At 31.1% G+C, this 25,059-nt stretch overlaps 1 protein-coding gene across 8 annotated transcripts in view; it reads right to left on the reverse strand.

The window, feature by feature from the left end:
- LOC127715340 (ETS-related transcription factor Elf-2-like) overlaps window positions 1-25,059 on the reverse strand; it is a 98,682-nt gene that overhangs the window by 13,348 nt on the left and 60,275 nt on the right. For 7 of the 8 annotated variants that reach the window (XM_052221378.1, XM_052221376.1, XM_052221374.1 and 4 more), the window contains 2 exons: window positions 2,385-2,549; window positions 1,115-1,198 (listed from right to left, as the gene is read on the reverse strand). In XM_052221378.1, the coding sequence (XP_052077338.1) occupies window positions 1,115-1,198; window positions 2,385-2,549 (249 nt within the window). Of the gene's footprint in view, window positions 1-1,114; window positions 1,199-2,384; window positions 2,550-10,523; window positions 11,150-25,059 lie in introns of those variants that run through there. The other variant, XM_052221380.1, reaches the window with a different exon arrangement.

The following is a 25,059-nucleotide window of genomic DNA, read 5'->3' on the forward strand; positions in this document are numbered from 1 at the left end:
TCATTTCTTCCTCAATAAGTATTAAATTCAAAGCCAAAAGTAAGTTAATTGCTTAAAAATTCAGTCTTCAACTATTTTCTAAGCATCATACTATTTAGTCCAAGAAGGACAACATTCCGCGGAAGCACTTATTCCAATCAATCAGATCAGCCATATTAAAAAATACGACCTATTTTCGTTCTAGTCAATCTATGTCAGTATGGCTGCAACCAAGATTTGTTCCAACTAACTGCACTTCAAATTAGATACTTCAGACGATCTATTACATCGCTGGAAGTTAATGATTCTGTGTATATAAAACTTAATAAGACTCATTTCTAGGCAGTTATACACTGCATTATTCATATAAGAGGATTGATCCTTCTTTTGAAGCAATTAAAATCTAATTTTGATAGAATTTTTTACCAATAATGCTAACGGTTTAAATAATTATATTCCTAATCCTATAATCTACTTTAAGTCATTCAACAAAAATCTACATTTTAAGTTCAATACATGTAGTACAAAATATACAATGAAAACGTGTACATGTAACCTTTATCATTTAAAGTAAAACCCACAAATATTCAAAGATCTTATAAATAAACACAGCAATGTTTGCCAAACAGAAAAGAATGTATTGTATTTCCTCTGGTCTGTTGTAATATGCAACCATTTTTGTTTGTGGCTTCTTTTTTTGTTGAGTGTTTGCCAAAATCACTATATTTGACTTTTTTTATTTTTCATATGCTATAACATCCAACCTACACTTAATCTCATATTTCAATTGTATCGTCCTTCCCATATTTCAATACGGTAATTCTATACTGCCAAAATATTTTAATACAAATAACATATAATCTGCAATGAAAGTTATGAAAAGCTGTGTGCACATATTGTACTGTTCGTTAAAAAAAAAGGCTTTTTGAATACTGTTATTCAAATATCTTGACTCAATAGTGAAAATTGAGTGTAGCTCTATTTTTCCCTACAGCAAAACTGTATGTCTTTGGTATATATACGTCACTACTACCTTGATATAGTTGTAACACATGTAGTCAATGATAAAACTAGTATTCACTATTCACTCCTTTCTGACTGACTCACGATTAAAGTAAACATACTATGGGCTTACCTGGGGGTATCCGTGACTTATCATCACAGTTACTGTCGATGTCTGAAGACACTCCACTGTCTGAAGGGCTAGGAGGTAGGGAAGCTGGAAAAATAAAAGTAAAAGCTTGAGTTTTTGTTTCCAGGAATGTTCTGTTTGCAATTCATTTCTATCAGAATTATAAAAATTCAGAAAACTACCAACGTTTTGAAATATTCCATTTATATCTTTTGATGATATTGTTTTTTTCTTTTTCAAATTTAACGATTGTTGGGATTATGTATTTGTATGAAATGGGTATAGGTATTGTTGAAGATTTCTATTACCCTCCCCCTTTTTTCACTATTGTAAAAGGTATTTTTTAGACCGTAAAATAATCAATTTATCTCATAAACATTTTTAAACAGATATCCAAATTTAAAAATAAAAAAACAGACATCAAGACAACTTCCTCATAACATGATTTTCTACCAACAATGAATGTGCACTGTTGCACAGGCAGAAATATTTCACCCCAAAACTATAAACCATTAAAAGATCATTTATTAAAAGCAAGGAAAAATCTTTTGTATCTTTTCATTTCCTTATTCTAATATAGCTATTGAAATGAAGTCATGCGTCAGACATATTATCTTGACAAGCCACTGGTATAAATTAAGGATTAAATAAACCGGCTTTTTAAATCCTTACATATGTAAGGTAATCTTCCACTGTTCTTCCGATTCAAAAGAAACAAGATCAAAACTTCCATTATGTATTCTTATCGCACATAAGAAACGGAACATGAATAAGAATAGCATATTCATGTAATCACCTATGGATCCTTGGCACCAATGCAAACATTTATACATAATAATTTGAGAAATTTAAACCTGGAGGAAATATTAAAAAACAGTTAAAGATCCTCAAGGACTTGTATCTTATGAAAGCAAATATAGAAACTGAAACATTTATTATTTTCAGGCAGATTTCTTAGATCTGTGAATTTGCCAAATCAATGTTCCTGGTTATTTTTCTTCTTCCTCTTTACATTCCGAAATCTGATCTCATTAAATAAGATTTAAAGCTTGGAGTTTGAAAATAAATCTTAAATGCCATAACATTATTATGCTACATTTATTTTAATGCTGAAGATTCATCATAAACATCGAAAATTATCCTCAATATCTTAAGCGTGAAGCTAATTTCTGTTCAAACTTGCACTACACTTAAGCTCTTTAATTTCTTTACATTGTGTTAACTGAAACAATATCTAGGAGACAATCTCTACAGGCTTTGATTGATGTCTTACTTGATTTTTGATTCTGTCTGAGAATATCTTGAAGAAAGGTTTTGTTATCCTCATGAGGTGAGTCCATGCACAGTAAGGCTTCGGCAGCCACATGGTGTCCATTGTGTAAATATAGTCTCTCTCTTGGTTCTTCCTTGATCTTTGTTTGTTGTTCACAAGCATCCACTGAAACAAGAAAAAAAAAGAAAAATTCAGATTACATGCCAGCAAAATTTTCAATCAGTGATTTTAAAAGGGTTCACCTTTTCCTGAAGGTATTTTAAATAAGTGAGAATAATAAAAGCATTGGCACAGACCTGGATTTCTACAAAACTTGTATGAGGCAATATGTACGAAAGTACTGTCTGACCAAAGGTCTGGTCAATAGAATATGCAGAAATTGGACTTATCATGTTTATTTGAGCATTTTCAAAGATTGGAAAATTTCGCTATAATCTGAAAATTGAGGGACTGCTGCTTTTGTAATAGTTTGCTCCTCTATAGGGGCATACATTGTTGAATTTAATGATCTTAATCACAAATTATATGCTTAATACAATTTACAGTATCATGTTTTAAGTGTTATTAATAGAAAATAGCTGTAGTTCTTAAGAAGTCAGCTATGCCCGACTAAAAATTTAAATATCTGAAGAATTTCCAAAATCTTAAGGAAGGTCATTAGATATATAGTTATAATGTACAGTAGACTCTAATTTACCATAGTTAAAGTTCATTCTTTCAAAACAGTGAACCATTCACCTGTTATGTATTTAAATCCTTTGTTCTCATTATCAAATCAGGAAATATTACTTATACAATAGCTACTTTTATAAAGGTTTTTGGCAAGTTTCCTACAGACTTCAAAGGAAAAATTTGAAACAATGCTTTATCGTGATCTTAAAATAAAATCTAGCAGTAGAAATAACATTAATTTCAGTAAGATTGTGAAAAATAGATTCAGGTGCTTGTTCATATTAAAATCTCATAAAAACATGCTTGTTGTAAATCATGCAATTCACTTTTCTTTAACATATTTGTTCTCATTTTTTTCCGTAGGTCAACAACCTGACTGTCGATCCTTGTAAACAACTGTTGAGCATGAAATCATGAAGAATTATACATTCTCATATTAACTTTTTTTCCGATTTACAACATGTGAACATGAATTCTTAATGACAAACTTCCGAAGTTGGTCATTTTTCAGTTTATTAATAGGATCGTACATAATACCTAAATGATTATCTTGTGACAAAGTAAGACAACAAGGATCCTCTAAACTTATGACTTATAAAGGAAGAAATATATTTCCTTAAACTGTTCATGATTCATTTCTGGTTTCATAATTGTTTTTGATTGCTTGTGAGGTTATTCATAGGAGAAAAGTTGAAATAAAAACAAAACACTCCAGACTATACACTTTTCTTGGAAATTTACTTAACATTAACAGTATATACATATTTTTAATCATTTTTCAAAGTTGTTTTAAAATACTTGTTAAAATATCACATTAAATAATACATTTCTCCTCTAAATCCCTCTAAGTAAAAATAGTTTAATCCAAGTAGGAGTAAAAATGTACTCAGCATATCGGAAATAATTTCTCTACTAAATATGTCAGTATGTAGTGATGGCTTTAGTAATAAAAACAATTATTTTTCTAGAAACTTAAATATAAAAGTTGTTATTCATAAGTTTTATTTCTTATAAGCAATAGTTTTTACATTTTAATAATTCATTTCAAATCAATATTTCATCTATATATGGTACACAATACATCAATCTCAATGTGATGGCTGAATAATATCAGTATGCAGAACAATAACCATTAAAATATAAATGAATAATCATCATCTTTATATATCCTAAAGATTTATCTTTTGTTTGTAAAAACTTGGTGAAAACAGAGTGATTAGATAGCAGGGTTTGTCTTGAAAATATAAGGAAAAAATCAAAATATTGATAATGTTCAGTTTTAGCAATTTTGATGCATTAATGCAGACCTACAGGGTAAAGAAATATAAATGCATAGTCCATAGCATTTTAATGCATGGTTGCAAGTGCATCAATGGATTCTGCTTTATTTTTTATAAAAAAATTGTTTCAATGCTGCTGTCGACTACCTTATTGTTTAAAAGAAGCTGCAGAAAACAAGAACCAAAATACTGTAATTTTTCACTTAGTAACAGCCAATAAATTATGTTGATAAATGCACAATGTAAAATACTTGGTGTAAATCATAGCGGATATTACACCAGCAGCGTCATAACATTGTAATGAGGAACTACAAATTAGCATGATTAAAGTAAATGGTTCATATCATTCTTATACATCTCACTTGTCACTAACAAAAGGTCAATTATAATTAACTACACACTTCTCTTCCTATAGTTATCAAAGAATCTTTTGTTTTATACTTGAAAATATTAGTAATATATCATTGATTCAAGATTTTATAGCTTGTTGGCAATATGAGCATTTCAGAGAGAACCGGTTAAGTTTGATTTTTTTCCCATTTCCGTTGAAGGTTAAAATCTTTTAAAAGATATCCTTAGGCATAATAACAGCCCACTTATTTTGTTTTCAACATCAACTAAATCTCATTTTTTCCACACACAGTTCAAGGATTAAGTGTATTCAAGAAAAGAAATACCTTTTAAAAAATTTGTTATTGTGTTTATTTGTTAAAATATTCTGAGTACAGCCTACAACATATTTCTGTATTTAATTTTCTTGAAAAGTTTCACAATACAACATTTATCTTGAAACCCAATGTAAAAATGTATTTTCAACAAGGGAAGACAGCCAAAGTCACTAAATAAGGTCTGGTCAGTTTGGACATATGTGATTGATTACATGTCCCTCTCAAAACAATGCATGTTATTATAGCGTAGGTGTATATAAAACAAACACATAACAGATTTAGTGATTATGGTCACAAATTAATGGCTGTACGAGTTTGGATCTTCCTGTAATGAGCAAAGTAACCAGATGCAGATTTTTAGATGATTAAGTAATTATCTGGTCAATTATTTGTTTTCCATGTACTAAAGTCAGAACTGACCACTGTATGACTTATCTGTAGGTCAATTTTGCATAGATCTTCAAAGTTACTGGTCTAAATAAAATATTTACCAGTTTAGTAGGTTTTCTGGCCTCTATCCAGTAAAAAAAATAGATTCAATTACTATAAAAGTCCACTAGAAAATGAAATAGGCTAATCTTTCCATGCAAGCTTGCAAGTCAAAAATCCTGGACCAACTAAAATGTTGCAAATATCCTGCTACTCTTATACTGTTAAAATATATCAAAATACAACTATTCATTGCTATTTGGGTCCTTAATTCAATTATGTTCAAGATTTGCCATAAAATGAATCAATGAAAAAGTTGACAAGAAAACCTAATTACTCATTAAAAACTAACTGGTATACCACAAGTTATAGTAATGTACCAGCATTAAACTTAGTTCTAATATTGTAAAAAATTTATATTTACCAGGATTTGTTTTTATTATTTTTTTGCTGCTAATACACATCTGAATTCATTTAGGTAACCCGTAAAAGGACACTTAAATCAATATCTCTCATTCTACCATAATATTGGATCTGTTTTATTTATATATTTATCGCTGATACATGCTGTGCATGTTCATGCATACCTTTTCTCGTGCCTTTAAGCACTGTCATTTTATTGAGTCTATAACGACCTCTAATTTGTCTCTTTTTGAAAGCAATAACAGAAGCTTTATCTTCTCTTGCATGCTATTTTTTCACAAAAGAACATAAGAAACATTATAATCACTGCCAACATTTGGAATCATTAAGTCACATAACTGATAAAAGAACTTGTAAAACAACCACAAAACTGTCACTTAACCAACCAAATGGTGTAAATTAGTGCAATGAAAATAGTTGCCCCCCCCCCCCCCCCCCCCCCCTTCCTCCCTTCCACAAAAAGAAATACATTCTGTTATTACTACATCTAGAATAGACAATAACCTATCACACCATTACAAACACATATTTTCTTTTCTCACTTGTCACATTCAGAATGTACTCAACTGTTGACTTTATTATAATTCATATTAACATGAACAAAATGAATATTTTCAGTCTAAAAACATGAATCCCAAAACCCAAAGTAAATGTAGTATAGTATTACCCTCATCAGCAGGGATTAAATTCTCTTTGAAGAAATGAATCATTTTGTATTGGGACCATTATATATATATTGAAGCTAAAAATAGAAAAAAAACTAACTTTATTCCTTTACTACCCTTCTTTAATGTTAATTTGATTTTCATTAAAGATAGACTAATGTTACAGATGTTTCCAAAGGTAAATCGTGCACTTTAATATTTGGTTTATATATGAATTATTGCATATTTTTCCCATTTGCAGCCCTACATCTGGTGAACCAACACAAATTATATATATGCAGACATGAAAAAAATAGATTGAAGGATCAATGAGTGTGCAACCCAAAAAGACCACAAAATCAAACAGACCTACATGTATATACATGTACAATGTATACACCATGAAAAGCTAATACTTGATTGTCATACAAGACCTTATGTTCCCAAAAAATTGTGTATTCTTAATGTATTGACTATCAAGATGTTATTCTTGAAAGCAAGTGAATAATTTCATGGCCCATACTTTCTAAAAGTTTATGATCTTCAGACTACATATTTCAGTACAAAACTACTTAGAATTATGTAACTATTTTAATCTCTTAAGAATTGGAAGAGAAAATGAACTATAAATGAAGCAATTTTGGCTTCCTGACAAAGAAATTAAAACTGAAACCTATATATTGAATAATGACTGGCTAACAATAGTTCAATCATACAAAAGTGGAATATTGTAAGTTGTAAAAGAACTGATGGTCGGTAAATCTCTTTTCCATTATCAACAGAAAACTGCTGACATAGACAAATCTAGACTACAAATAATTTTATCCTCAAGAGGAATGTAAAGACTTTTTAACATTTATCAAGCATGTAATCTTCCATTGACCTGTATCTATGAATGTAAAGCAGTTATCAAGACATGGTAGTCCCCTGGGCGTGACTACCGAAACAAGAAAAAAAAATGACAACTTTGTTAAATTTTTATCATATACAATGAACATTTCTGTGTAAGAGTGGACCCTGGAGGGACTGAGATGTACAATGGAGAATGCCCTCACGACCATATAATATTAACAAAGTCGTCATCAGCGACAACATTGTCAAGATCAGTGACCTAGATATATTAGTATGGTTGTCCTTGGGCTTTTTCCAACATACATATGTAAACTTGGTATTAATGGTAATTACATACAGTACATGTTTGTCAATAGTCATGTATGTGCAACAACATATGTGAGTTTGATTCATGCAACATGCTCCACATGTACATATATCATCAGTGTTAATAAATCCACTGAAATTTGATCAAACTCCTGAAATTTTTTAACTTGATAAAGTACTACAAAAAATGCTTACTTTTAATATATATAACCTACATTGAACTTTTCCAATTCAATAATATTCATTAATTCATATATAAAGATAACCAGCACTGAATTTTCAATTACTTTGAGCAAGTAACTGTCCAATTCAAATCAAGGGAAGACAATAAAATATAAACTTAAATAAATCTCAACATAGACATAATTCACAAAGACAAAAACAAATACAACAGAGACAAAATACATGACAGTGAATGACTTTATGACCAACTCGCTTGACATAGATGGAAAAAAGCTAATGCAGCCTGACCCAAGCTAATCAGAACAAGATTTTGAATGTTGCTCACCTGCGAAGACATAAATACCAGGGCTTCCGTTCATAAAACTTTACTACGTAAACGAGTAAGAGTAAAGTTTTAAGACCAAAAGCCCCTGGAGTACATCAAGTTCCTTATACTTCTTTAACACACAATGCAAACCTATTAATAAAAGGACATACACTCAAGCTTCAAACTTTCCCGTTAAAAAAGGTCTTTAAGTCAATTGAACTATTGAAAAGTGTATTGGAATACCAAAAACATATCATTTTGGAAGGCCCTTAAAATTGGCTTAAATACCATGAAAAGGATCAGTCTATCTAAGGCCATCACATTTTCCAAGCTTCTCAAACTACAGTATACCTGTGGAATATAGAGTTTATGTATACAACATTATGTAATCTGCTTTTAGCAAAACAAATCATTAATCATGTTGCCTCTATCAACATCACATTACTTTATTTCTAAACATTTTTTCCCCTTTTTCTCTGCAGTAAAATCATTTTAACTGTCACCTTTTGGAGAGGTTGAACTCATTACAATTTATATGTAAAACTATGGAAACCAAAATGATTTATGTATAATATTGTAATGCAAACATTCTGTCTGCTGCTCTTTTTTTATTCAAAGATAACTTCATTTACTAAATAATAACATACCAAAATTTATAAAATCTAACAAAAGTTTTTGCAAACTTTAAGGCATTAATGCATGTTAACAGTATTTTAGAAAGCAAGAAATTTTAACAAATATGATAATGAATAGAATGTACCACAAAGGCCACAGAGCAGGTGTTCTGTATCAAAAGTTTGTCACATTTACACTAACCCATCAACAACAATCTTGTGAAGGCCTGTGCATCTGTGCTGACTTATAAAATTTTTCAAGCAAAAATTTATCAAGAAATGTTTTAATAAAAATCTATGCTTAAAAAAAATATAAATTTGTTTAATGCTTATAGAATTCAGCAAACCATATTCAAATATAAATGATTTCAACAAAATAATCTTAAATTTAACTCTCCCTTTACAAATATAGGATAGGACAACTTATTTGACAAATCATTTCATTTTACAATTAAATTACAATTATTAACCCAAATCTAACATCAGTAATTATGTTGTTATTAAAGGTAATACTAATATTAGGATAAACAATGACACTGGACCAGAAATTATGATGTTATTCTTGTTCAATGTTGTTTATTTGCCTGTTTTTCAACATTTTTGATGGTGGTCAAGTGAACAAAAAGTTAAGTTACAGTATAACCCTAGTAATTGAAGAATCTAAGCCCCTGATTAACAGCACATCACTTACTGTACGACCATTAAATGGAGGAGATACAATATCTTGACATAAAACATTTATCTAGTTATCTAAAATTAGGCTCTAAAATCTATTTATGTAAAAGATTTTCAAGTTATTCAATTTTTTCTTTAGAACCGAAAAAAAAAAAGACATTTAAATGTTGAAAAAGTGCTATTATCAACCTGTTAACGAATCCTAAAGAAATTTAGATTTGATTGTTATCAAGTGCGCCCTTGATTGTTCCACCGAATTAAGACTTCCTTCAGTAGAAATTCAGACAAATTAAACAGAAACAAATCAAATTCTGAGGTCGAAATTTGAACTTCCAAGAATGTCAAGATAAAGCTATTCATGTCATTTTGAACATATCTTTTTACAAAAAGACTACATATATAATATAATGTTATAAATACCCTTATCTTTTCATAAAAAGTAAAATGGAATAATATTGTTAGAAATAACCATGACACTAAAAAAACATGACACGAAAAAAAACCTCGACAAGACAGGTTTATATAATAGCTGGCTTGTCAAATTACTAGAATATATGATATGTATTTAAATCCTTTTGGTCCTCATACATTGTATTTCCGATTATAACCCACCCAACCTTGCGTTATGTCAACAGGAATGAATTGGGTGACGTCAAATATTAAATTGACTACTATCGTCACACCAAATTACTGCATAAAAAAATCGTCAGTTTAAATAAGTGCAAAATAATTTAAATATAATATTCAATATCATAAGAATGATGAATCTCCATGTTCAAATTAGTGAAATGATGATGATTCTTAGGAAGCAATTAAATTTAAAGAGATAATTGTACATCTAAATTTTTACAAAATGTGTCCAGGAATATAACAGTAAAAAATCTCATGATTCATTCTTCACAATATCATTTATATATATATATTTAAGCCAACTTTCAGACTGCAACATAAATTTACACAAAATTCAAATTACTTAATTTTTCAATTCAATGTGCATACATGTAGCTGCTTCTGAAAAATCTGAATTTACAAGAGTACTGATAAAAGAAGAACAAAAACAGAAAGACAATATATAAGAAAACTTACAATATCTTGTGAGAAGCTTCTTTTTGTAGGTTTTTGCACTACAAGTGTCTTTTTTAGATTCTCCCAAATCAAGTCCTTGGTCAATTGAACTATCTTCCGACATTACAGATTCACGTCTTTCTTTTTTCATAGATAAATCTAACACTGGAGAGGTTTCATAATCCATTGGGGTTATATAATTAGCGGCAATTCTGTAATCCATCATTTTTATTTTTAAAGAATTGTAACCTTAAGCCAATTTCAATTCCTTCACTTTTTAATTTACTCCTTAAAACTATTTAAAATCAAAATGTTCTAAAAAACAGTATTTACTATTTCAAAATACTAAATGCTTTGAAATATTTTGTCTAATGAAATATTGCATGTTATTAGTTGATTTTTGTCCTCACAAATATTGACAAAAATAGGTAGTCTTCTTCAAATGATGTGTACACACCAGTCACACAAACAAATCAATTAAATATAAAAAAAATCCACATGTGTTTTAAATAATATGTATCTAATGTCCAATATTCCAAGCAATAAATTTCCAATTTGACTAAAATTGACAATAATTGTTAATCAGTCACAATCTCCCTTGCTTACACATACCTCTGTGAGATAGGAAGTCAGTTATGTCAAACAACAAGCATGCATAGGAAGTAAACTATAGCTGACAGTCACATGACCTCTTTTTCTAGGTCATATACAGTGTAGGAAATATGTTTGCCTTGCCGATATGAATACCTTGTATACAAGTAGGAAATGAATTACCTTGATAAAGTGACAAAAACAGCTCAAGGGGGATTAAGATTAGGAAAATTTATATTCAATATCAATAGTATTGAATAATGAAAAAGGCTTTTTGTTAATGGGGGATATAGGTGTATTTAGTGAGAACAGGTAAATACAGGTAAAAATCACTTCACACACTGATAAGTAATAAGGAAACAGGATAAGATAAAAATTGTATATCTTGTTTTTAAAGTCTATGTGTGTGTCATAAATAAATTATTACTTAGGTGATCATAAACAAAACACACTAAATCCTAACACACCTATAATGTACCTAACTTGATAGTGCAAAGGTGAAATACTAATAAATTTATTATCAACTTTTTAAGTCTTATTAAAGCAATATAAGGCCTGTAATAAAAGGGAGGAGGTTAAACTGAAAAAAGTATTACTTGACAGTAGCAATATATGTGGTATCTTGTACTTACAAAATTACATTTAAAACAAATCTTTGTCCAAATTTAAATCCAAAACATTACTGACCATTCCCCCTAAAAAACAGGGAGTAAGCAGATGACTTCTTTAAATATAAAAATTAGAAGATATGGTATAATTGCCTATGAGACAACTCTCCACCAGAGACCAAACGACTTAAAAGTTAAAGTTTATTTGAGATTTCTTTTTTTTTTCTTTTTACTGCCTGGTAGGTACAAGATGAAGTGAGAAACAGATTGATTTGTGGATTTACCAGAGGATCGATTTAAGGAGGGGCAGGGGGCTCATAGCCACTTCTGGGCATACATATATAGTTACAGATACTGATCCATGATTTTGAAACGGGGGGGACTAGGCAAGATTTAGAGTGGGACATGTAAAAAGCCTATGCATTAACCATATACGTAGCTTCATAAAAAGGGGGTCCGACTGCCCCCAACCCTCTAAATCCGCCTTTGGGTTAATGCACAGACTTTTACAAGTCCACCTCCTAATGTTTCCTTGTTGGTGCCCCCTCCACCTTTTTCAAAATCCCGGATTGACATCTGTTTATTACAATCTTTTGAATTAAATTACTGATATGATTCTGAAACAAGCTGTACCTTAATGAAAGTATCAGCTATTTTCATTAGAAAACCCAAGAATCATATCTATCAAACAATTACTGTAAATTCAGTAACTTTTGTGGGTACTTATGATTATGATTATTGAACAATGGTAAAAAATAGAAGATATTCAGGAAATAATGCATAGAAATAATGGTATCTAGATTAAATGGGAGTTTTATTTCGGTAAAACATATCCTGTAGTAATTTCACAATTATTTCTGAATTTACGGTAAATTGGAGGAAAAGTCACTTTTCAGTTGTTAGGAGGTGCATGAATTTATTATTAAAAGGTACAAAAAGTTGTTATTAATTTACACAAAGTTATCAATAGTAGTTCTACAATGTCCTGAATGTTGACCTCTAGATGTTTTTAGGTTGTTTCTATCATTGGGTTGCTGTCACATTAAGTCCTTTTAATCATATTTACTATACATGTTATGACAGTTTTATTAATATCCTTTACTGTTTACGAGGAGTTGTAATGCAAATGACTGAACACTTGTAACTTTCACAAGGCATACTCCTGCTGCTATTGCTGAATCATTTAAATTTGGATGTAACACATCTTCTGATTGACATGAGCATTTTTTCATGATTTACTCCTTAATAATGGAATTTAGAATTAAATTATAAGGGATGACAGTAATATTTTTTCTGTCTATTCGATATAACCTCAAAAATGTGGTGCACTTTTGCAGGTTATTCAGTGTGCACTACATTTTTTATGTTATTTCTTCATAGACAGAAAAGATAAATGGGGAATGTGTCCATGGGACACGGATGATGCCCCTGCTTGCATATAATGTTATAAATGGACATAACTCAAGAACAGTAAAAGTGACGCTACACAAATTTGTACTTGATCTGAGTTTTGTGGTAATAAGCATTGAGTATAAGTTTCATAACATTTGGCTGAGACAAACTTCAGTTAGAGAACGGAAACAAAAAAATTCAGCAATTTTTTTATTTGAAAAGGGGCACAACTCTAGAACGGTAAAAGTGATGCCACCAAAATTCAAACTTGCTCTGTGTTTTGTTGTAATAAGCATTGTGTATAAGATTCATAACATTTGGTTGAGGCAAACTTTAGACCAAAAAAAAATATATGTCTGTTTACGGTTACCTGACTGAACCTACTTTTGAGCGCTGACCCTAAGTCATTTTATTTCCGTTGTAAAGTGAAAAATAAACTGAACTCGTGTCAAAAGCAAAGTTAGTGTTGCAAATAATATAAATCAATTGCCTGATACATCCCAATGTTCACAATCGTGAATATGACAGCTGTTTTAAGGAAATTCGCAACTTGTCAAGACGAAACGGCATGACTCAAAATCATGTCACAAAAAATAAAATGAAAAAATAAAATAAAATGGAAATACCGACCTACCTACCCTATTTTTTTAAAGTATGTAACATTAAACAGACCTATAATTTTTTTTGGCCTTAGAGAACGGAAACGAAAAATTCAGCAATTTTTTCATTGGTAAAGGGGCATAACTTTAGAAATGTGAAAGTGATGCCACCCAAATTCAACTTGATGTGTATTTTGTGGTAATAAGCATTGTTTTTAAGTTTCATAACATTTGGTTAAGGCAAACTTAAGTTAGGGAATGGAAACGAAAATTTCAGGAATTTTTCCATTTGTAAAGGGGCATAACTCTAGAACAGTAAAAGTGACGACACCAAAATTCAAACTTGATCTGTGTTTTGTGGTAATAAGTATTGTGTATAAGTTCCATAACATTTGGTTGAGGCTAACTTAAGTTTGAGAACAGAAAAAAAAAAAAAATAACGAACGCACATACGACGGACGGACAAGGGTAAAACTTAATGCCCCCTCCGCTACGGAGGGGGCATAAAAATATTATAGTAATTCCTTAAATGGAATACACTACAAAAACACTATATGCTTGTAGAAGCTTTTAATTAGGTCAAGGATATTGTAAAGGAAATTGAAACAGATTTTCTTAGAATTTATGACATTATCCCTTGTATCATTTGTAAATTAATACCAGAAAACCTGAAATACTGAAAAATTACCAATTAAAGTTTCCTGTTCTTGAATGTTTGAATGCGTGGAGTTCTTAATAAAAGGGAGATAATGCAGATTCAGATGCTGACAAAATCAATATCATGATAATCATTTCCCATCATCGCATGGACAAGGACAATCAACTGTACAACACACTAGTTCTTTGTGACCTGTGAGCCAATATTAATTCAAACAATAAACCTTGCATTAAAATGGCATTTGAACAATTGATCATAAACAATAGCAGTGTTTGCAGAATATTTTACTTTAGAATTGTAAACTTTTATTGACCGAATGTACTCATGAAATAACAGGAATATAAAAGTACGGCATCAACCATATGAAATCAATCGTACTGAGTTAATAATCAATTGAACAAAGATTGATGTTTACTTCAGAACCTACTTCCTGTTTATTTCAAAACTATTGATGGTATGACGAGATATTGATTATTTTATTTAATAATGGCTTTATTTATCATCAAACAAAAAAACCAAAAAATATAGACTTTTCTTACTAACTAAAATAGCAAGTCATGCATTCAAAATTTCAATCCTGCTATCTATGATGAGTTTATTCATTCATATAAATCATAAGTTTTTATAAAAGATCATCTGCATAGATGATAGAACTATAACTGTCATTTCATCAATTATTGTTTTCTCAAAATAATATCATAAAATTTGTATTTTTTACAATATGTATAAAAACTAAAGTATTGTTTATCATCTCTTGAAATTGAATACATCTTATTTCTTTCGTCATTTACCAAGTATATGTTGTTTAAAGAAACATCTCATCATATTTAAATATTTTCATTTGAAAATATGGTAATTTTGGGGAAATGTTCAATTTTTTATATAATTTGAAAGTCAAATTAACATACATCTATCATAAATAAGGAAAGAAACATAGCCTTAAGTTTTTCATTGCTATCAAAAATCAAAACTAATAATAAAATAATTAGAAAGAATATATTTATAATCAGTGTGGGAGTTGTTATAGTACAATATATACTTCATAAGATGTCATATAAACAAGATATAACAAAAGTCAATCTTACGTGACTATCGCTTAATTTTCAACCTAAAAAAGAATGAACGACAAATGCTCGAAGCAATATCACTTTTATTACTAACAATTACCTAACCTACATATTAATATAATTCAGCTCAAATACATAGAAAAACCGGAAACATTTTTCTTTGTAAACAACTATTATCACGACTATAGCCCTGATCTTACGTCAGTCCGAGATTTGATTCAAGAAAATTTCACAGTACATAGATTACCTGTAGTACATTCTATATATGATTCACAAGACTGTCACAAGAAAAATTAGGAGTGCTTAAATGTTGACTTTCTTGTCAGATTTTGCAAGCAGTTAAGTGCATTATGGGAAGAAACAAATCAACTGTACTGAAGTGTCCCTCAATTCAGGATTTCCTTGGTGAACACTTACTAGATGACAAAACAATAGAGTCCATATTTGAAAAATTTATGTATACATATTTGTCCTCTAAGTAGATAGTCCAGTACAAAGTACTGAGAGCCTTTATTTTTATTGTAGCAACTGAAGAAAATATTTGTTTTCATTTTAAAGTTTTTAACTCCTGTTGAGAAGTCAATTTAAATAAATTACAAATCAGCTAATCAATTCTGATAGATGCACATCATAAGGCTCACAGAGAGTGCATTGAATATTCTTACTATCTAAACTTCAATACTAAAGGTTATTTATTAGTCTATTGGCTGTCAACCTAAATAGAATGCTTGCACTGAAACATAGTTAGCAACAGACAACAATAAGCTGTTTTTCTTCAATACATATTAAATGACACACCCTCCTGAGGGAAAACTCTACTGTTGTTAGCAAGGTGATAGAGAAGGTGTGGTATAATTGCCAATAAGACATATATCCATCCTAGACCAAATGATGAGAATGTAAACAACTAAAGGGAACTGTGCAGCCTTCAACAATGAGCAAAACCCAAACTGTATAGTAAGTTATTAAAGTCACCAGCATGACAAAATGTGAAACAATTCAAGAGAAAACCAGCTGCCTCTTTTAGATATAGTATTAAACAAAACATGGAAAAGTTTTCTTATGGGGTTAGAACAACTTATCAGGTAACTCCAAACATGAGTTTACATGTTTACCTCAATCATAAAGATGTAACTGATTTCACAAACTCCTCCTGAAGCAGGATATCAATATGACTAACAGGGTTAAGGCAAAAACTCATAATCTCTCCAAAGTTTTTCTAAAACAAGAATGTGTTCATAGTACACGGATACCCTACTCACACTATCATTTTCTATGTTCAGTGCCCGCCGCCACTGAGTGGACCGTGAAATTGGGGTCAAAACTCTTATTTGGTATTAAAATTAGAAAGATCATATCATAGGGAACATGTGTACTAAGTTTCAAGTTGATTGGACTTCAACTTCATCCAAAACTACCTTGACCAAAAACTTTAACCTGAAGTGTGACAGACGGACGAACAAACGGACGGACGCACAAACCAGAAAACATAATGCCTCTACTACTATTGTAGGTGGGGCATAGAAATGAATATATTAGCAACTAAAATCTTATTGTCCAAGATCAAGAATATGTGTTAATAGGGCACCATGCCTCGTTCACATTTTTCACATTTGTATGTTTCATTAGACATAAAATTAGGGTCTAAACCCTAATTTGGATATATTTTCTTAAAAGTTCGCATAATAATGACATAAATGAACTTGTGTACTATCCATAAGTTTCAAACTAATGTGACTACATCTTCATGGTAAATGACCTCACCAAGACTTCAACCTGATAAAGGATAGATTAACAGAAGAATGGACAGACATACAGACTGGAAACATAACCTACTGTAAGGGCATAAAAAGAAAAATGTTGATATGGGTTACTTTCAGTATGATATGGTTTCTCATTCAGTCAAACAAACTCAATATTTAAAAGATTTAAAATAGATAGTTGTTATTTTTATTTGTAAAAGCTCAGTTCAGCATTGACCAGAGGCAGTAATCTGCAGTAGGCACATGTTATAAAGTATTTGGGTCAATACCAAATGCCAATGCATATTGATTTATAAGACTCAGATACAAAACTGATAATACCAATGTCCTGTACAGGTAGATGTATGCATGGTCTCTTGTGGAGAGTTGTCTCATTGGCAATCATACCACATCTTAATAGTATCTTAACAGTCTGATGTATTGCAGACTAAGTGGGACCAAGGGACAAACTAGCCCATCACCCCGAAACAGACAGAGGGCAGTAGGGTGTATGCCAACGAATCTCAGACAAATGCCTCAAGTGATATATATGTAGGCATCATTCCTTCCTATCAAATAAACATGTTTATATAATTACTGCTGCCTGGTCAGAGTGACTTACAAATTACTCTCAACAAACACAAACATGTTGTTTTCTATGTAGTTAATCTTCTAATACTATTAGCATTCATAAAATGTATGAAGGAAACAGGTTGACTGTCTTTTGCCCAAGTACATTTGTTCGCATTTATTTTCAAGCACGAGTTCAAAAACCCTTCATTTCTTTCATACAAGTACATTTCATTTATTTCAGAACTTTTTGATGGTTATTTATTATTCCAAAAATAAGTGTCACACAATGAACACTTCATTCAATGGTAGACTTCTTCAGATTAATAACATCAAACTTGTTAGAAATTAGAGTGAGAATTATAGAAAGCTTTTTTTCTGCCATAGAACTTGAAAGATCAAGGCGTTATGGAATTTTTCCTGGAACTTCAAAGAAGTGTACCACATGACATCTTCTTAAAGAAAAACAATATATCAACCTATTTCTAAATCTAAGAATGGGAAAATATGTTTTGTTTGAGAAACAATGGCTTGGGAAAGAAAACACAAAACTTAAATCTGCATTAAAACTCTTTGCTAAACTGCAAACTACAAAATGTTGTCATTTCAGGTCGTTCAGCTGTTGTATGACATGTACATTTTATTTTTTTAATTTGCTGTGCACATACATATTTATCAACATATGTTAGTTAAGGTGCAGTAATGCAATGCTGTTACATTACTAATTAATTTTTAAATGACTTTTTTTAATGAAAATCTAGAACAACTATTCAATCCTATGTATCCAAAAATACTGTACCTAATATTTGAGTAATAAAGATATGTCAAGGGATGCACCCTAAGGAAGGAAGAGAAAAATAAGTTGTCACAGGTCAACACACATATTAGTTATTTATTACAAGGACTCGAGACCAACAATAACAAGACAAATTTATCAGTATGAACAATTTATTAGAAGATAGATCAGGTGTTAGCCAGGTAGATAATTATGTTCTGTTACAACATGTAAGGTAACAATAGAGTAGCCATGTCTAACATGGACTGACCAAGAATGATGTCTTTGTTACACCAAAGTCATGGTCTGTCTAGCTCATTATGATATGGTCACTTGAAGTAGTGTCCAGACTTTGCAGAAAATTAAACATTTAAAAGCAGAAAAGATAAAGGGAAGAATTGTATATATCAATACATGTATAAGTTATGATTTAATCTATCAGAAAGATCAATGTTCTTTTGAAAGCTTGCAAACTAATTAAGAATAGCATAAACTGTAGATAGAGCTGCAGAGAAATAGCAAAACAAACATATATGAAAAATGGACAATTTGGGTAAAATATAAGGACACAACAACCCAACAATAAAAGTACACCAATGTTAGACTTCCAGATGTCACTAAATGGTCAAGTGTCCACACCCTATGATGAGCTATACATTACAGTGTCTATATATATAAATAGGTATGATGTGAATGAATTCCCCAGGTATTTTCAACCTGCAAGGTTATTAACCTGTTTCAAGGTCCACTGTTTAATCTGCATCAGTAGACTAAGTATATATTGTTATCAATATGTCTAAGAATCAAGGTCATTTGTAGGAGGTATGAGCCAGGTGTGTTCAATTCTTTAGTACTTAAAGAGCTATAACTCATAAAACCAGAAAGAAACATCAGTAATCTTTCAGGAACAAAATTTGCATAAAAATGGAATAGTAGGGGGACACTTTTAATATCAACTACCATAATTTAATTATAAGGAATCTGAATTTCCCCTTTTTAATTTCATGCATTAAAACACCTTACTAATAAAATGGTTAACTGCATTCCCCCTTCTAATAACACTCGGGTTTTTTATAGCAATAAGTAGACAGGTAAAGGAAAATAGGTCAAATTTCAATATAGCTGTATCAATTTTCGTAATTATCATAAACATCCATTTTGTTTTTTAATTTTTGCATCAAATGAAAGGTATATATATATATATTAGAACATACACTTCAGTAACCAGGATGTACTTTGTTACCAGGAAAACATTTAAAAGTCATTTTCTACATTGTTCTTAGGAGACAATTCATGTCCAAGTTCTATATAGCCCTAATCCTTTTAAGAGACAATTATATAGCCTCTAAATATAAGCACATCTAAATATAAAAACAACGCAAGAAAAAATTCACAAGGCTGCAAATTTGAGTATGATGTAAGACCACAATCCAGTTTGATATCTGTTGATGGGACAACATTCTCTGAAAAGTTGCCACTTAACAACACCAGACTTCAAACTACTAAATGTGTCTGCTTTAAAATGAAAGGCCATCAAATGAGGTTTAAGTAAAATAGACAAATCTTATGTCAGATCTCACAAAATGTCCTCTTTTGCCTTTTTTTTCCCTGTAACTTCTCTTCAATATCCTCTTTTACGTAACTTGTTGATTACCCTACGTAACCTTTGTCTTACTTTTGGTCTCTTAATCTGTATGGGTACATATATAAATACACTTCTTAACCTATTTATATAGAACTGTACAATTTTCCTTTGCAGGAACTCACAAGTGAAGCAAACATTATATTGTTAAGGTGAAAGAATGTAATAACAAAAGATGGTATTTCTGGCCGGCTAAGGTAAACATTTTATGGTTGGGTGGACATGGAAATCTGATGCTTTTTTATTACCTGTTTCCGCATTTATTGTCCTGTAGAGCTGAGACACATACAAAAGAAACACCACAGGTGTAAATGTACCTTGTTATAGCCCTGACAACCATACTGTCCTAACATGACAAATCATTTTACATTCTCAAATCAAGTAGGCGGTGTGTAGTAATATTTAGGGCAATATTTTTTGCTAAGGTATACATTTATTGCCATTTTAAATGACAAACCAGTTTGATTGCTTGGCACTTGTGTAACTGCAAAGAATGCTTAATTTTTTTTCCCTTCCATATATCATGGCTAAACTGCAATAAAGGTCCCTGTTATAATCACTTCTCTGTTTAGTGACATTAATATTTCCTGTCGTAAATTAAATAGAATTTATGAATTAAATGTATGTAATTTAAACTACTCCCTTTTACAGGAATAAACAATTAATGCACCTTTATAAAGTTCAATTGACATTACTGTCTACATTTAACTACCTGATTCAAGTTAAAGCAATAGCAACCACAGAATAACACAGATTAAATATTAGAACTGTTCATATGGTTCATAAATGCACAACAACATTACATATCATTATATGATATGATGTAGAAGTACCTTCCCCCTACTAGTATACATAGGTTTTGTTTTCATTTCAACTGTTTTGTCCATAGCTGCATACAACTGTACAACTGATTTTAATACAAACAATATTCATTTTACATGTACCAACACATGCCTGCTGCCTATGTTGCTATGCTGGACTACACATGCCTATGGCCTATGCGGCTATATAAGACTGCCCATGCCAATAGCCTTTTGGGCTATGCTGGACTACACATGCCTATATGCATATGGCTATGCAGCTATGGTAGACTACACATGCCTATGGCCTATGCAGCTATGGTAGACTACACATGCCTATGACCTATGTGGCTATGCTGGACTACACATGCCTATAGCCTATGCAGCTATGGTACATCACACATGCCTATGGCTTATGTGGCTATGTTGGACTTCACATGCCTATATGCCTATGGCCTATGCAACTTTGGTAGACTACACATGCCTATGACCTATGCAGCTATGTTAGACTACACATGCCTATGGCCTATGCAGCTATGGTAGACTACACATGCCTATGGCCTATGCAGCTATGGTAGACTACACGCCTATGGCTTATGCAGCTATGGTAGACTACACATGCCTATGGCCTATGCAGCTATGGTAGGCTACACATGCCTATGGCCTATGCAGCTATGGTAGACTACACACCTATGACTTATGCAGCTATGGTAGACTACACATGACTATGGCCTATGCAGCTATGGTAGACTACACATGCCTATGGCATATGCAGCTATGGTAGACTACACATGCCTAGTATGGCCTCTGCAGCTATGGTAGACTACACATGCCTATGGCCTATGCAGCTATGCTGGACTGCATATGTGTATGGCCTATGTGGCTATGCTGGATTACACATGCCTATGCCAAACTATCTAAGCAAGATCACATTTATAAACCAAATGGACTAATAAAAAGTTGGTGAAGATAAAAAGGGGCAATAAAAAAGTGTAAGTGAAAGAAAGACAGACACAGCACCATGGTTAAAGAAAAAAAAACAAAATACTACATAAACTCTGAAAAGAGCAAACTGAAACATAATAGGTAATCAATTCCTCTGTTTAAAGATTACACCAAATGACAGAATTCTAACCTAACATGTTTCCTAACCTACATATACTAATAGTTTATGAATACAAATCTACAAATAAACTGTACCTATTCATCTAAACAATTACTTCTTTGAATCTAAAAATAATACTAACTTAATCAACCTAAAAAAAAGGTTTACATGTTTTCTTTTTTTAAACTTTATATAACAGCCAAAAGTTCACAAAACATGTGTGGCAAATTGATACATGTTACTGTGCAAAATGCTTTAATTTATTTACACAGGACATTGTCATCATAGGATGTATGGTCAAAATAAAAACATAAAACAAAACTTATAGTGTCAGGGAGGTTGCAAAAATATTTACCACTTTATTATATTTTCCCATAAAAAGGTAGATCGATAAGTTGATTTAAAATTGTACACACAATATGTTTACCACATATCTGATTATAAGTACTAATATATTAAAGTTGGTTTATAAAATGAGCTACAGGAAGTATAGCCAACAAAGGATTTATTATTAACTGGTTTGACTGAGGTTCAGTGTAGGGAAGTCAATATAAACAATTGAAGATATGGGGTAATTGTCAATAAAACAGCAACCAAACAAAGGGTTTAACCAAATTAGACATCTAAGGTCTCCATATTATCTCCAATAATGCACAGTTAAGCATTGACTATGCAAAATAGTAGCCTTAGAGATAGACATTGTGCACTTTGTCTTCAACCTTTACTACTATTTTTGCATTCTGGTATTGCACAGTCTTCAAAATAGACTTCTATTTTGGCATAGTTAATGTTATTTACACATCACTTCTAATAAATTTTGCAGTATATGCTATACGCATATTTTAGGTTTAAAAATAAGAATTATTTAATAGCCATTCAAATAAATAAGAAGTCTAATTTAACAGCATATTGTCTGCAAATATGCACGAAATATTTGCCACTGAACATTAAGAGAACAAAAATACATTAATCAACTGTATTTACTTTCATAAGGTATTAAAGATAAAGAACATATCAGTAAGGACAATTAACCTAAATGTACCAATGCAATGCAATGACCAATATTTTTAGAGAAATAGTTCAAAACCCCAGGTGTAAACAAATTATTGGTCTACTGGCATGTTCTTGATGGGACAGATGACTTCTCTGATCACTGAACTGCGACTAATATATATGTGTTAGAACTGATGTACCTGCCAAATCTATGTGTATGTAGGCGTGAAATGTATATATAAAGTATTATTTATCTAATAGAAAATTAATGTAAAAAGAAAATTATTCTTTTCACATTCATATTTCCATATGAAATCAATTAAACAGAACTGCTTTTAAAGTATGAATTATCTTTCAAGATGGCATCTACTGATCTGGCAGGGAAAACCATTTCATAATAATAGGTAAAACCAGTTACCAATTTATGCAAAAATACATTGCACAAGTATACATATACTACATTAAGGTGGTTTTTTTCCAGTCAAATACCGACACTCATCACTGATCAGTTCAATGTCATATGTCTGCTAAACTAGCAAACTGAAACAACCTGTTGTTTGTTTAAGTTTTTAAATGACCGTTTGACAGGAGGATCAAAGATTTTTCTTGATTATATTAAAGAAAGCAACTTCAATAAATATTGATGATAAATCGTAATCCGAGTCAGATAACCTATTTCTATATTTGTCTCATATCTGAGCCTGTGTCTGTCATAGCTATTACAAAAAGTTTGTATTTGAAAAAAATAATTAGTAGATAGCTTTAAATTACAAAATGAAAATTTGAAATAGCAATTATTGAATATATATGTCTGTGAACCATTCCTAGACATTGACTTTACTAAGTATAGCTGACAGATATAGTGAACATTAATGCCATAAATAGATATGACATACAGGTTTAGTAGACTGCATTACACCACCTAATATATGTAAATAAAATAAACCATCTTCCTAGAAACACAGAACTTGTAACTGGACATGATCTATATTCTCATTTTAGCAATACACAAGCAGATGCAAAACCTAAGGTGCAAAACCTAAGGTACATACATAGAAAAAAAGGGGGAGGGTATCAAGGAAACAATAAAAAACATAAGTCAAAAGAAACACAGACAACACAATGGCTTAAAATATTACAACAGACAACACAATCATCAATGGCTAAAATACAACAGACAACACAATGGCTAAAAACAACAAAAGATAACACAATGTCTAAAAAACAAGACAACACAATGGCTAAAAACAACAAAAGACAACACAATGGCTAAAAACAACAACAGACAACACAATGGCTAAAAAACAAGACAACACAATGGCTAAAAACAACAACAGACAACTAAATGGCTAAAAAAACAACAACAGACAAACAACAATTCAGAAAATGTTGCCAAAGCTTACTTAACTACTGATATGAAAGGAGGGATTCTAGCAAACAATTTGAACTGATGCATCTATAACTTTCAATTGAGATGATCCTGAGTTCAACATAGTAAGAACCTTTAACTTTGTAGAGCAATAGTTCGCACATTGTTAAAAATATATATACTACAATAAGTGAGTACTAAGATGATCCCCCCCCCCCCCACCCCCTTTCCCCTCAACTTATCCATTTTTGGATAAAATGCTTGAACATAATGAATTTTCCGAACATTTTCTCAACTTCTTTTTTTATCTAACTGTCTTCTTCCTTTCTAACGCGTAGTGAGTACATTAAAGGTCTTTAAACAATGTCACTCTCTTCTACTTAGATCTCTCAAGCATTCAAATTTTCCCTAATTATCCTAATTTTTACTTATGAAGTACTTGAATTCATCTTTCAAGCAGTACTTAAATCTACCAATTTTCCCCTATGAACCTCTATTTTAACAAACTGGTACTTGAATAGAATGTCTTCCTCTTGTTATTTCCTTTAATAAGATGACACCCAATTATTTAAGGCTACTTACAACAAACATGCCTATCGCACTTAGAAACCAGTTGATACCCCTAAAGGCCACTTATAGCTAAAAA

Source organism: Mytilus californianus, unplaced genomic scaffold (assembly GCF_021869535.1).
Source record: "Mytilus californianus isolate M0D057914Y unplaced genomic scaffold, xbMytCali1.0.p SCAF_9, whole genome shotgun sequence".
NCBI lineage: Eukaryota > Metazoa > Mollusca > Bivalvia > Mytilida > Mytilidae > Mytilus > Mytilus californianus.